Source organism: Colius striatus, chromosome 11 (genome assembly GCF_028858725.1).
Source record: "Colius striatus isolate bColStr4 chromosome 11, bColStr4.1.hap1, whole genome shotgun sequence".
In the NCBI taxonomy this organism is placed as follows: Eukaryota; Metazoa; Chordata; class Aves; order Coliiformes; family Coliidae; genus Colius; species Colius striatus.
This window is the reverse complement of record NC_084769.1, coordinates 555,932-568,510: the sequence shown is the minus strand read 5'-3', so window position 1 is coordinate 568,510 and position 12,579 is coordinate 555,932. Positions and strand designations below refer to the sequence as shown.

Below are 12,579 nucleotides of genomic sequence, written 5' to 3'. Positions count from 1 at the left end.
AGGAAATGCATGTATCTGGTGTCCTTGCAAGTGAAATTCATCCAGGGTACCTTTTATGCAGTTAGATAGATGAAAACTTGATCAGGTAAGTGAAACCAGAATAACAAATTTCTTGCAATCTGTGTGGATACTTTTCACATAAATTCATTTATATAAAATTTGTGAGGAATTAGACAAAAGCAAGCTTTTTACCTCAGAAATTATCTGGGAACATGACCTGAAGATTAACTTTGAAAAGCTAGCACACTGAGGGAGGGTTTAATTGCACAAACATGTTTTAGAGGAGTTAAGAGTGTGAATACTGGGGTTTATAATTAATTAATAGTGACTGATATGACAAGACTGAAATGCAGAGATGCACAAGAATGTTCTTAGAAGGAAACAAGTCATCTTTTCAGTGGCTATAGGTTATTCAGAAATAAGATCTGCTAATCACTTTTCATAATATTAAAATGAGTCATAGAATCCTAGAACAGTTTGGGTTGGAAGGGACCTTAAAGCTCATCTTGTTCTAACCCCCTGCCATGGGCAGGGACACCTTCCACCAGCCCAGGTTGCTCCAGGCCCCATCCAACCTGCACTTGGGCACTCTCAGGGATGGGGCAGCCACAGCCTCTCTGGGCAGCCTGTGCCAGGGCCTCAGCACCCTCACAGGGAACAACCTCTTCCCTCTTCCAGTTTGAAGCCAATACCCCTTGTCCTGTCACTGCATGTTCTTGTCAAAAGTCTGCCTCAGCTGTTTAGGGACTGGAGGCTGCTCTAAGGTCTGTCTGGAGCCTTCTCTTCTCCAGGCTGAACAACCCCAACTCTCTCAGCCTGTCTCCACAGCAGAGGGGCTCCAGCCCTCTCATCATCTTTGTGACCCTTGGCAGCCTCGCTGTGCTGTTCTCTGCAGTCAAAGAACCTGTAGAAGGGAAATTGCTATTTTTGTGGCACATTTCATTTTATCTCAGCACCAGCATTTTCTAGAGGCTGCTGCTTTTCACATTCCAGCAGATCTTCAGCATTAGGCAGCAGAAATCTTGTTGAGGCCTTTCTGACTGTGTCCAAGAGCTCTGTTTCCTACCAGAGTGATGTGAAGGACATGCACTGCTCTGTGCTGTCATTACGTTTCTGTGTTGCAGGAATTGCAGCCTGGAGTGACTCTGTTAATTTCAGGATCTTGTTTCTTACACAACAGAAAACTGCCTATGAGGTAGAAATCAAAATGTCTTGAACCCAGGAGCACTTTCTAACAGTTGATTCTACTTTCAAGAGACCCTCAAGACCAGCCCTTTAGTATGTTAAAATGTAAGGAGCAATGGTATGCTCCACCATTGCAAGTTTTACAGAGAAAGTGAGTTAGGTGCCTACCTTAATAGAGTAATTTATTGATTCTCATCAAATCTTCAGCAGCAGAGACGAGCCACAAACCATGCCTTCCCCAGAGAAACACCTCTGATCCACTCTTCTAAATGGTGGAGTTTCTGACAGCATTCCTCCCTGAAAGGTCAAGAAACTGATGGTGCAGAACTTGAGGGAGCTGGAAGGAAGGAAGAATGAGCACAAACTCCAGTAACAATTAATCACTAGCTTTGCTGTGTAGTAAAGCGCTGTCCTTAAGGGGAAAAGAGGTGATTGTTGATGGCCCTGGCAATTCTTCATCGTTAATTTCTTCATATTAGTGCTACCTCAGCCAGCTCAGTTGAGAAATGCAGTTCTCTGTCCACAGCACGATGTTGTATATACACCATGTCATCTTCCTGAGAGATTGCATTCTTGCAGCACTTGACACGGTGCGTTGTAGATAGTGTGGTTTTGGAAAAGGGATCTGGGGTTTTGCAGCTTTTCTTTTGAGAAGATACAGAAACAGCTGCAAGTCCCACACCATTTTGCAACCTAAGCACCCTGAAATGCATATTCATGTTACTATAACATTTACCTCAGTTCTGCTCTGTATGCAGTTCAAAGTACTCTGTGCTCAACAGTGTAAATCCTGCAGAGGTAGCATATGATCATCCATGTTCAGCAGTGGGCTTCCACCAGGCTGATGCAGCTGCTGAAGGACTCTTAGTAAAGCTGCTACCCTGTGTGATGTGAGCAGTGGCAGTAAAACTCATTGCAGCAAACTCACCTAGGATCTGAAAAATGTGCCTTAAAATGCTAAGATTCGAAGCCAAAATGAAGCATGACAAACCCACAGCTGGACATAGAAGAGATTGCCCCTGGTGATGCCAGAGTCTCGTGGATAGTGGAGCCCCCACAACACCCCAGAGCACAAAGCCATCCAGCACGGAATGAGCAAATCATACTTTTCTCTTTCCCATCCAGAAATTTTATCTGTAGATTCTTCTCATTTTTTCCCTAAAAAACCTCAAACCAGCAAATATTACTTAGACTTGACTTTAAACAACCCAGGCTGTTGGCTGGAGACACAGGCACCACAATGGATTATTTTGGAATCCCATTACAGTTGCTTAAGTTACATCGATAATGTAACCAATTCAACATTGAGCCTGGCTCCAGTAGAAGCAAACCAACAAAAGAAAGCCCTTACAACACTGAAAGCTGCTGAATCAGAGAGAAGGTGTTTTATAGTTATTCCCACACGTTGCTGATATCTATTGGAAAACACAAATTTGTCACCTGAAGACGTGTCCATAGCTCCAAGTGCAGGAGGATTGTGTGTGAACATCAAACGTTTTGTACATCAGAACCATCGATACGAAATTGTCTCGGTACATGTGGAGAAAATGTTGGAGACCAGGAGGTGTTAGGAGATATTTCCCATGCAGCTGCTTCTCTCAGTTAAGAAACGTTTCTAGCCTGTCGTACATGAAGAGCTGCTAAAGATAACAAACTCGTTTGGTCTCAGCTTACTTTTGATGAGCAGTGAGAAAGGTGCAGCCAAAGTTCTGCTTAAGTTTACAGCTTCAAGTAACTCCAGCAACTGTTAGTAAAATGGCTAAAGTTCTAACCAGAATTCTTTATCTTGCCTACTTTATTTTTGCGGTTACAGCAAAAACCAATTCTGTGTCTTCACAGAATCACAGAGTAGTTGATGTTGGAAGAGACCTCTGGACATCATCTTGTCCACGTCCCCGGCATGAGCAGGGTCACGGAGAGCAGATTGCCTGGGACCATGTCCATGTTCTACCTGTGTGACAGTTGTCCAACACCCTGATTTGTGATGTTACATCAGTTACAAAAATGGTTTCAGGACAGGATAGGAAAGGGATGAGGGGATTCTAAAATACCATGAGCGAGTAACTTCTGTTAGCTAGCTTAAAGGACTCACCTGACTCTGCCAGGGCTGCTGTTTGTAGACCAGTTTTAAGGTCTAGTGCACAAACCTAAACACTTTCCATCACGATTCTCCTGTTGAAGCTGTGAGGATTTTTGTATTGCCTTTGTTGGGACCCAGTCTTACAGAAGATGTGTATCTACACCTTCAAACTTAAATTACACCTCTGACTAATCTGTTGTGCGTTTTTATCCTGCTTGCATCTTCCCACATGATTTGCAGGGTTTTTTTTCTTTCCTATCCAGCCTTTTTAGAGGAAAACATATTCTGACTCATCAAAGTAGTTTACATAGGTTGGTATGAGTGCTTGTGTTTCGGTACCTTTTGTACGCACATCTTAGTTGTTTAACGCGTTTTCTCTTTGGTTAAAGGAGTTACACAAGTTGGAACGTTTCACTCGGGAGCCAGACAGATGAGTGTTTTCTGTACTGAGTAATATTAAATATCATCTGGAAAAGTTGTTTGTGAGAAGGCAGACATTTTCCTTAGATGTTGTTTTCATTTTCATTCCTGTGATCTAATAATTTTGAGTGACTGGCCACAGCTTTGGGTATCATTTTGGACGGTGTTAACAGAAATGCTATTATAGCGTGGTCATCTCTGAGAGCTGAAAGGGTCAGAATTTCAGGCAAAAATCGGTCAGGCAATCCCTGATCAAAAAAGAAAACAAAAAGACCCACTTGTCATTAGAATCACAAAAGCTCTTTTGCCTGGCATTGTAATCTCTCCTGCAAAGCTTACTGACCTTTCTTCTTTGCCCTCTTTTGTTTTTCTTCCCACCTGATGCTGTTACTGCTGATTTCCTTCCTTCATTAAGAATTACCCATGCTTGGTCATGCTGATACCTTTTGAACTTTAGCCTTCTCTTCTCAGGTTTTCCTCACCTCTAGACAATGTCAACCACTAACTTTTCTGCTGTATTTTAGAGTACACTCACAGACTAAGCAAGAAACGTGAGGCCAGCCAAAGCAATCAGTTGCATTATACACAAACTAAAATGTAACGTGAGGAGCGAGCAGGAGTTCCTCCCCATCCAAACCCAGAGATGCTAGGGACAATAGAGATCTGCTTAGGTAGGTAAGTGGACTTAGCACTCCTCTTGCTACACAGAGTTGTTTGTCGATGGGATGTCGGCCATTCTTCAGAATGATGGAAGTTGCAGCTAGTGGCTTTTAAAAAGTAGTGTTTTGGAAATTCAACCTCTGTTTCAAACTATCTCTTTGGTGTTTGGCAAAATGATTCTGTAACAGTTTTGACTGTAACTTGTTTTTAGATGTACCTCAACAGCAACAAGGAATAAATAGTCACTGCTATTTAAATGCCATTCAAAATTACACCCTAATCCCAGAACCTGAGACCTTACCTTAATACAGCATTGTACCAGCTCCTCTTTCTTATCTTTGAATGGACACTTCCCAAATTGTAACTGCTTTTATCTTCAGGGTTTATTTCTCCTAGGCACTAAATTTGGTCCAAATTATCTTACAAGGAGCACTCTGCAGGTAATCAGATTGCATTCTGGTGTTTAACATAACGAGCTGTGTGATACATGGCTCCACTCTGTGAAACTTTGTTAAATAAGTAGCTCAAGAATTGCCCCAAATTAAGAAATGAAGTGTCCTTGTGAAGCCTTTTGCCTTCATGTAATAACAGGGGTAATAAGTTGTTAATTGTTTAATAAAGCTCCCTCCTTGGGAGTCCAGCTTCTGGGCAGGTTTTGACAGAGCTACTCAGTGGAGCTCTAGGGATTTGCTCTTGGAGCACTCCCAGGCTGATCTTCGTGGACAAGCTGATATTTGCAGAAGTTTCACAGGCTTCTTGGTGAGACTGAGCTGGGAGGTTTCCTCTGCTGGTCCATTCAGCCTGTGCCATTGTGCCCACACATAACAAAAAGATGCCACTGGCCATTCTCCTCTGGTTTCTGCCCAAGGCTTGGAATCAGAGTGCTCCTTTGAAGGCAAACTTGGGTGCTGTGTCTCTGGTGAGGGCTGCTGTGGCTACAGCTGCACGGGTGCAGCAGTGCCGGGGTACGGAGAGCATCCTCTTTTGCTACCTTGGCATTCCAAACAGCACCCATCTGCTCCAGCTCTTTGACGAGCTATAGGTTAGCCAGTAAATAGTCAGAGGCAGTCATACTTAGCCAGGCTGAGAGATTTACCTCTCTGTCAATAGCCATACAGTAGTGTTTTCAAAGCTACGTGGCATAGAATCAAACACGCTGCTTTCCTGCATGTGTTAGGTAGCTAACAGTCACCGGGACTCAAAATAGAATTTTTCTCTTTCATAACTTGCTTTAAGAACAAATGTTTGAGGGCCAGGGGGAGGTTTACGTGAGATCTAATTTCTAGTTTGCATCAGAAGGTGGGTGAAAGGCAACTTCAAAAACTTAAAGCTACAGGCCAGTGAGGCATTGAGATTTCTCACTTAGTCACTTGTGAAGTACTTCTGTTGAGCTAGGGCATACAGTCACAGAAGAGCTTTATGGTATGAAATTGCTTGTGTATTCAAAACAGCTTGCTTTATGTAATAAACTGTTAAACCTGATGAATAAGTAAACTTCAGCTTATGTGAGTGTGTAATTGTAGCACAATGCAAAGTTTGGTGAAGCCATAAACAGTTTTTGAGAATCACTCAAAACCATGATGAAAAAATCATCCATTGTTGTAATTTTTCCTGGGACTCCTGAAACTGCTGTTCTGCTGAATTCTTCTGTCCAGCTGCTGCGTGGTCCTACAAGATCCCTGTGGTGTGTCCATGACTCATTGCCATTGGCCAGCGCAAGGTAGCTGGGAGACATTTTGTATGTAGTGTAATGGTGTTCAGAAAGCTGTCTCACATGACTGCCTTTGCAGATGCCATTTCTATGGATTATTTACAAGTGTCTTTTATGTATAGTATTTAGCCAGCTCTGTAACAGGACCAGCATAGAGCAGTCTCTGGAATAACCAGATTCTTCACCCGTGATGTTAATCAATACATTAAAACATAAGAAAAGCTCTAGACACAGCAAGAGCTGACTGGGGGAGATCTTCAGGACAGTCAAACAATTCCCATCTGTAGAGCTTCTGCACCAGTGAGTCAAGAGCTCTGTTGTAAGGTGACCAGGAGCTCAGCCAGTACCAGTCAACGCATTGCCCCATCCAGAGGACTGATGACTTAACTGTATATCACACACAAGCACACCCCTGATAGCAGAACAGAGTAGTTCAGTGGCAAGTGACATACAATGACCATCTCGCCCAACTGCCTGACCACTTCAGGGCTCACCAGAAGTTAAAGCATCTTACTATGGCACTGTCCAAATGCTTCTTAAACCCGAACAGGCTTGGGGCATCGACCGTCTCCCCAGGAAGCCTGTGCCAGGGTCTGACCACCCTCGGTAAGGAAATGCTTCCTCGTGTCCAGTGTGACCCTCCTCTGGCTGCTCCCAGGCGTCCTGCGCTGGATCCAGGGGAGAAGAGCTCAGCAGCTCCCTCTCCACACACTCCCTGAGGAAGCCGTGCAGAGCAGTGACGGTGCTCTTCAGCCTCCTTCTCTCCAAACTGGACAAGCCCCAAATCCTCGGCTGCTCCTCCCGGGACGTTCCTTCCAGCCCCTTCGCCCGCTTCGTTGCCGTCATCTGGACGCGTTCAGGGCCGCTCCGGTCCCTGTGCCCCGGGGCCCAGCCGCTTGCCCAGGGCTGTTGGTGCGGCTGCAGCAGCGCCGGTGCAGTGGGACACCCGGCTCTGCCGCGGGCGCTGATGCCACACGTGCTGCTGCCTGGGCTGCGGGTTGCCCTCTCGGGGCCGGGGCACGCTGCTGGCTCCTGTCCTGCCTGCTGCCAGCCAGCACCCCCAGGGCCCTTTCTGCAGGGCTGCCCTCCCGCTGTTACCCAGCTAATGCCACAGTTACACGCCTGTGACATACATGAAACTTGGCCTTGTATCCGTCTTGCCTATAACTCCGGTTCCATAGCTCAAAAGCTATTTATTTGAGTGAAACCACATCTGGATTCTCCAGCACTGATGCAACCAGCAAACTGTCTGTAACGTTTCTAAATCCATCGTTATGTAGTTTCATTGCATTTAAAAAGACAGATATCCTGGTTTAGATTCCAACAAAACGAGACTTTAGAGTTTAAAAGTTCTTTAGCTATCTTTGTGGAAGTCAGTGTAAGGAGATGATCAAAACAACCCCATCTCAAAGCTTGGGCTCTTTCTGCTTTCCATAGAAGCAACAGCAATCCAGTAAATACGCCCTGGATTTAGAAAAGGCAGCAGAGAGGTTTGTGAGGGTGTTTTGACCTTTGTGAGAGGTTACTGTATAATTATTGCCTAATTGCCAAGAGGTCTGTCTCATAGGTGGGTGAGCTGCTGAAGAAAATTGTTTTATGTGAGGACGACCAAGTTAGCAGCTATAATCTGCACTCAAACAGCCAAGTCACCCTTGTGTGTGAGCTAAACTGCAGAAATAGGAATCTCTGGGAATCACATGCATTCGATACTTTGTCTGCCTGTGCCCTAACTAGAAATGAAGACAGTCAGAAGTCTCCTTGTGTGCATGTCCCCACATGGAGCCCCCCTTCATTACTTTACTGAAGAGAAAAAGACACGGTGTGTTCCTTTGTTATTTTTGTGTGGCTATATTAGAAACTTTTACTGTCTTATAAACTTGTGGTTTTGTTAACTCTTGTAATATTCACTGTCTTGCCTCTCACAATGTGTTTCTGAGGAAACAAGTGTTCAAGATCTAGTCAAACTGAGAAGCACATGGTTTATAGTAGCAATTTTATTGGGGCCTCGTGGAAATGGTGTTCAGTGGTTTTTGCTGAGTGTGCACAGCTGCGCTACTTTAGAGTTACTAAAGTAGTGTAGCGAGAGAAATATTTAGAGTGAGTACCTGGTGAGAATTTAGATGAGCTTTATGCTGTGTTTCATGATGAGTCACAGAATCATAGGACGGTAGGGTTGGAAAGGACCTTTAGAGATCATCTAGTATGAAGAAGATGATTAAATGCCATGGTTAGCATCTTACTTGCATATACAGTTCTACTGATAATTTGCTTCGGATCTCGTACTTTTGGATCTGAACGTCACGTAAGAGGACTCTGCAGGGCAGAGACGTGTAGAATTCTGCTAGAGGATAAAAGGTTGGTAACAGTTTCATTTGGCTAACAGGCCAATGGAAAATACTTCAGGCTTCTTACTGGAGTTTTGAGAAGGAAGGTTTCTGTAGGATTTTTACCTTAGCTCATGTATGTTCAGCTCTGCACTTTGGTATCTGATGTCCCAGCTGTACAGTGCAAGAAAGCAGTAATGTCAGTGTGGGCCCTTCTCCCCACGTTTGTCATTGGGGAACAAAAGCCAAAACAATTCCTCTTCTCCATTGTTCAACTTGCATTCCTCTGTCTTGGATACTGGCTTCCCAGGTTCTGCCTCATCTAGAGTCCTGACACATCATACACGTGGGCCCTTGACTGAAACTCTGCCATGGCTGCCACCTATCTGCCAGCCTGCCTGCCTTGGCATTGTTTCAACACTTTTTAACAAGACTTCATGTTTGCAAAACACTGATGATCTTTCAGCCATGACCTCCATAGGTTTGGTTTTTTGCTTTGTTTTTGCTCCTATATATTCTTCTGACCTTTTTGTTAACTTCTGCTGCAAAGTCCTAGAGATTTCCAATGTAAATGGTCACACTCTCGAGAATATTGCCAAGTCTCTTCCATGTGCCTTTTTAAGAAGTAGTTTATAACTCCAAGTTTCATATAAATCAGGCTAACAATCTGTTTCTTCCCTCTCCTACAACTCTTTCTTACAGAGTTGTTGAAGACCTCCCTTTGGAGGTCAGATGTTGATGCCTTTTTTTGAGTAGGATGAAGAGTTTGGCAGAGTGCCTTATCTCTTCTGACAAATACACCTTCTCATCTCAGCCTGATGACTGGCTGGAGCTGATGAGGCCACAGATGAAAACGCCACTAGGGATGAGGTTACACGCTCACAGAGGGCATTTCAGTGCCCCACTCCATCCCCGCTGCAGGGGCACAAATCAGTGCACATCAGTAAAACTCTAGTGAGTTGTAAATGACTAAAGGCCTTTCATTTTTTGCTTTAGAGGAAGTTTTGTGCTGAATTAACCTGGCAGTTCCACTAGTGAGCTCTTTAGGAACAGAAGTGTCAGCTACGGCGTGTTTGTATCAGCTTGCACTGATTTGGCATGTTGCCTGGCATACAACAGAAACAGATGTTTCTTCCCCTTACAGGTGCTCAGTTTGGAATTGACCAACAGATACCTAAGAAGGACCATTAGCATTAGAGATACAGTGAGCTTCAGGCACACGTGTTTCAGAGAGATAGAAAAGTGTTTTGGGAATGAGTCTGCGTGCTTGTAGGAAACATGCCTCTAGACTCCTGTGCTGCAGTGGGGATTTCTCACTCTCCTCTCAGGTAGCAGAATGATCTGTACTCCAGGAAAGAAAGAAGGGAACATCTCCTGTATGTCAGTGTGTGTTTCTACTGAGTGTCTTTCCTTAAGAAAAGAACATTTACTCACCAATACACTCGTTTTTTTCCCCCTGTATGGTGGGACACCCAGCTGCTGATCTATTGGGGTTATTCTGATTCTCATCTTGCATTCCAGCTCTTCCATCAAAGAGCTTACACAGCAGCCAGAGGCACAGAGCAAAGGTTTCTCACTACATTCAGCTCTGGTGTTCACAAATACTTATTTCTGTCTGTAAGGTGAATCTTTTAATGACAACTTTGCTGAACACCTATTGACCGGTATCGTTGGAATAATATTAAGGTTACATTGCAGACTGATTCTGTTTCTTTTGGGTTTGCATAGGTAAATTATCTGTCTCCTGTTTGAAGTGATATTGCTGATATTGCTTTGTGTTTGCTTGCCAAGCCCTTTCTGACTTGACTGCAATGGAAATCTTTTCCTAAGGAGTTCTCTGGAACTTGTCCTCCTGCGATGCAGTAAAGATGACAATTATTAGAGATGCTCTGTCAACGCTAACCAGCACTGTGATCGTGCCTCATTCGGGGTGGAACAGTTCTTCTTTCGATGACGACCACAAAATCAAATTCCAGACTTCCCTGGTCCTCCGCAACACCACGGGATGCCTGAGGTAACCTGCTCTTCCACAAGACTCCTGTTTACAGAGTAATCATGTTACCCAACAGATCCTTCTTATCATTTCTGTAACTTTTAGGGCAAGAGTTGTTGCATTTTATGACATACAGCTCTATCATTTAGGCAGCTTTTGCCTTTTGGGGTTTTTTCCATGTAAGAAAAATGTGAAAAGTACAAAGTCAGTCACTAAGAGGTTCCCTCTGTAATGGCTAGTAGTTACATTCTGGTTGTTTTAAACATTAGAATCACTGCACTTTTCCTCTGTTAATTACTGCAAGTTTTGTATTGCATGTACAGATAACTAATATTATTAAGGAATTAAAAAATGTGCATTTGGTGATTCCTTATTGTAAATAATTATGTTTGTGTGTGCACACGAATCAGGAAACAGGCATTTGATTATTCACTGTACGGATTTCTCAAGCAGCAGTAAGAAGAAAAAATTATTCAGAATAATAAAAGGCAAATCTAAAATATCTGAGAATGGGATTCAAGGGCCAGGGGCAGTACATGAGCTATTTCTGTTCATTTGTAGGTTGTTTTATGAGATTTCAAATTGCATTCCCTTAAACAACAGACTAAGGCCACTGTGTTTAATCAGAACTGGAATTGCTTCTACACTTCAACATGCTTTCATAAAGTACTGTTCATGGGGTTGCTCTACGAGATGCTGAGTTGTACCCAGCGTTAGAACATCGGGCGGTGCTCGTGCCACGGGCCAAACATGGCCTCGAGAGAAAGCTGCTCTCAGGCCCGGCACCGTGCACAGCAGGCACGGGGGAAACCGCAGGCTTTGCACTAGGGCTTTGAAAGAAAATATTTGTCTGCATCCTTTGCTGCTTGTTCCAAAGCAGAGCTTTCCCTTCCCTGCACTCTGGTTTATACGTTTATACTTCTGTCTGTGTAGCACCATCCCAAAGGCTGATGAGGCCACACCACAGGACAGATCACCGAATGGACCCAGCTTTACAAAGGGTATTTGTAACAGAGGCAAGCACAGCAATTTGTTCTGCAGCACATACAAACCATAGATTAGCACTCATACAAGAAAGAGCTTGTAATGGAAAAGGCTGTGTGAAGGGGCTTGTGCTAGGGGCCAGTTTTGTCAGGGAGTCGATGCTAGCTTGAAACAGTGGCTTTGGATCCAGTTTCTCATACAAAACCTGGGGATGGGTTGCTACACCAAATGGTGTGTTTACTTTTAACTTCTCAGCTATCAACCAGCTGTATATAAAATGCCTGCAGATTGTCTAATGGAATGGTGATATGTTGGTGAATACCCTGTGTTCCTTTATCACTTCAACCCCTCAGGAACCTCAGCTCTGCAGGGGAGGAGGCTCGGAAGCAGATGAGGTCTTGTGAAGGGCTGGTTGATTCACTGCTGTATGTGATCCACACGTGTGTGAACACATCAGATTACGACAGCAAGGTGTGTGTGTATTTCATCTAGGTGATCTTTAGTGCTAAACTGTATGTCTGAAGGGGTCTTTTGGGGTTTGTGTACTGTAATACTGCACTGTGGTGTGCATAGCTCAACTGGCCTTCACTCCCCATGCCAGTCTACTGATGCACATCAAATTCTCTTGCATAATGCAATGCAACAATAAGCTCTCGTGCTTTTCATTTTCGGAGTATTAAATATACTAAAATGCTAAAAAAAAAAGCTGCTATAGTAGAGATTACTGTTATAAATATTTTCCCATTTGAGGATGTTAGGAGGGAGATTGCAGTTTTCCCAGAGAAACAGACAAAGCAGTGCCCAAGGCCCAGAATTAGAATGTAGTGCTTGTGCTCCAAATGCCTTTTCACCTCTATTTTGTTGGTTTGGTTTGCTTTATCACTTTGTAAGGAAGTAACTAGTTTCATGACATCTTTCTGGTTTGGCTTCAGACAGTGGAAAACTGCGTGTGTACCTTGAGAAACCTTTCTTACCGTTTGGAACTGGAGGTACCTCAGGCACGTCTGCTAGGAATCAATGAGCTGGATGACTTGTTAGGGAAAGAATCACCTAGCAAAGACTCAGAGCCAAGTTGCTGGGGGAAAAAAAAGAAGAAGAAAAAAAAAACTTCACAGGAGGATCAGGTTTGCCCTTTTCCTTGTATCACAAATATATCAGCTGCAGTTGAGCTGCTGATGGGGAGGAGTGCGTAGCTTGAGGAAAAGCTATCGTATGTTGAATG

At 43.8% G+C, this 12,579-nt stretch overlaps 1 protein-coding gene across 7 annotated transcripts in view; it reads left to right on the top strand.

Moving 5' to 3' along the window:
* Positions 1 to 12,579, top strand: part of PKP4 (plakophilin 4) — an 83,265-nt gene that overhangs the window by 62,031 nt on the left and 8,655 nt on the right. For all 7 annotated transcript variants that reach the window (XM_062004588.1, XM_062004589.1, XM_062004586.1 and 4 more), the window contains 3 exons: positions 10,211 to 10,394; positions 11,711 to 11,828; positions 12,290 to 12,481. In XM_062004588.1, the coding sequence (XP_061860572.1) occupies positions 10,211 to 10,394; positions 11,711 to 11,828; positions 12,290 to 12,481 (494 nt within the window). The remainder of the gene's footprint in view (positions 1 to 10,210; positions 10,395 to 11,710; positions 11,829 to 12,289; positions 12,482 to 12,579) is intronic.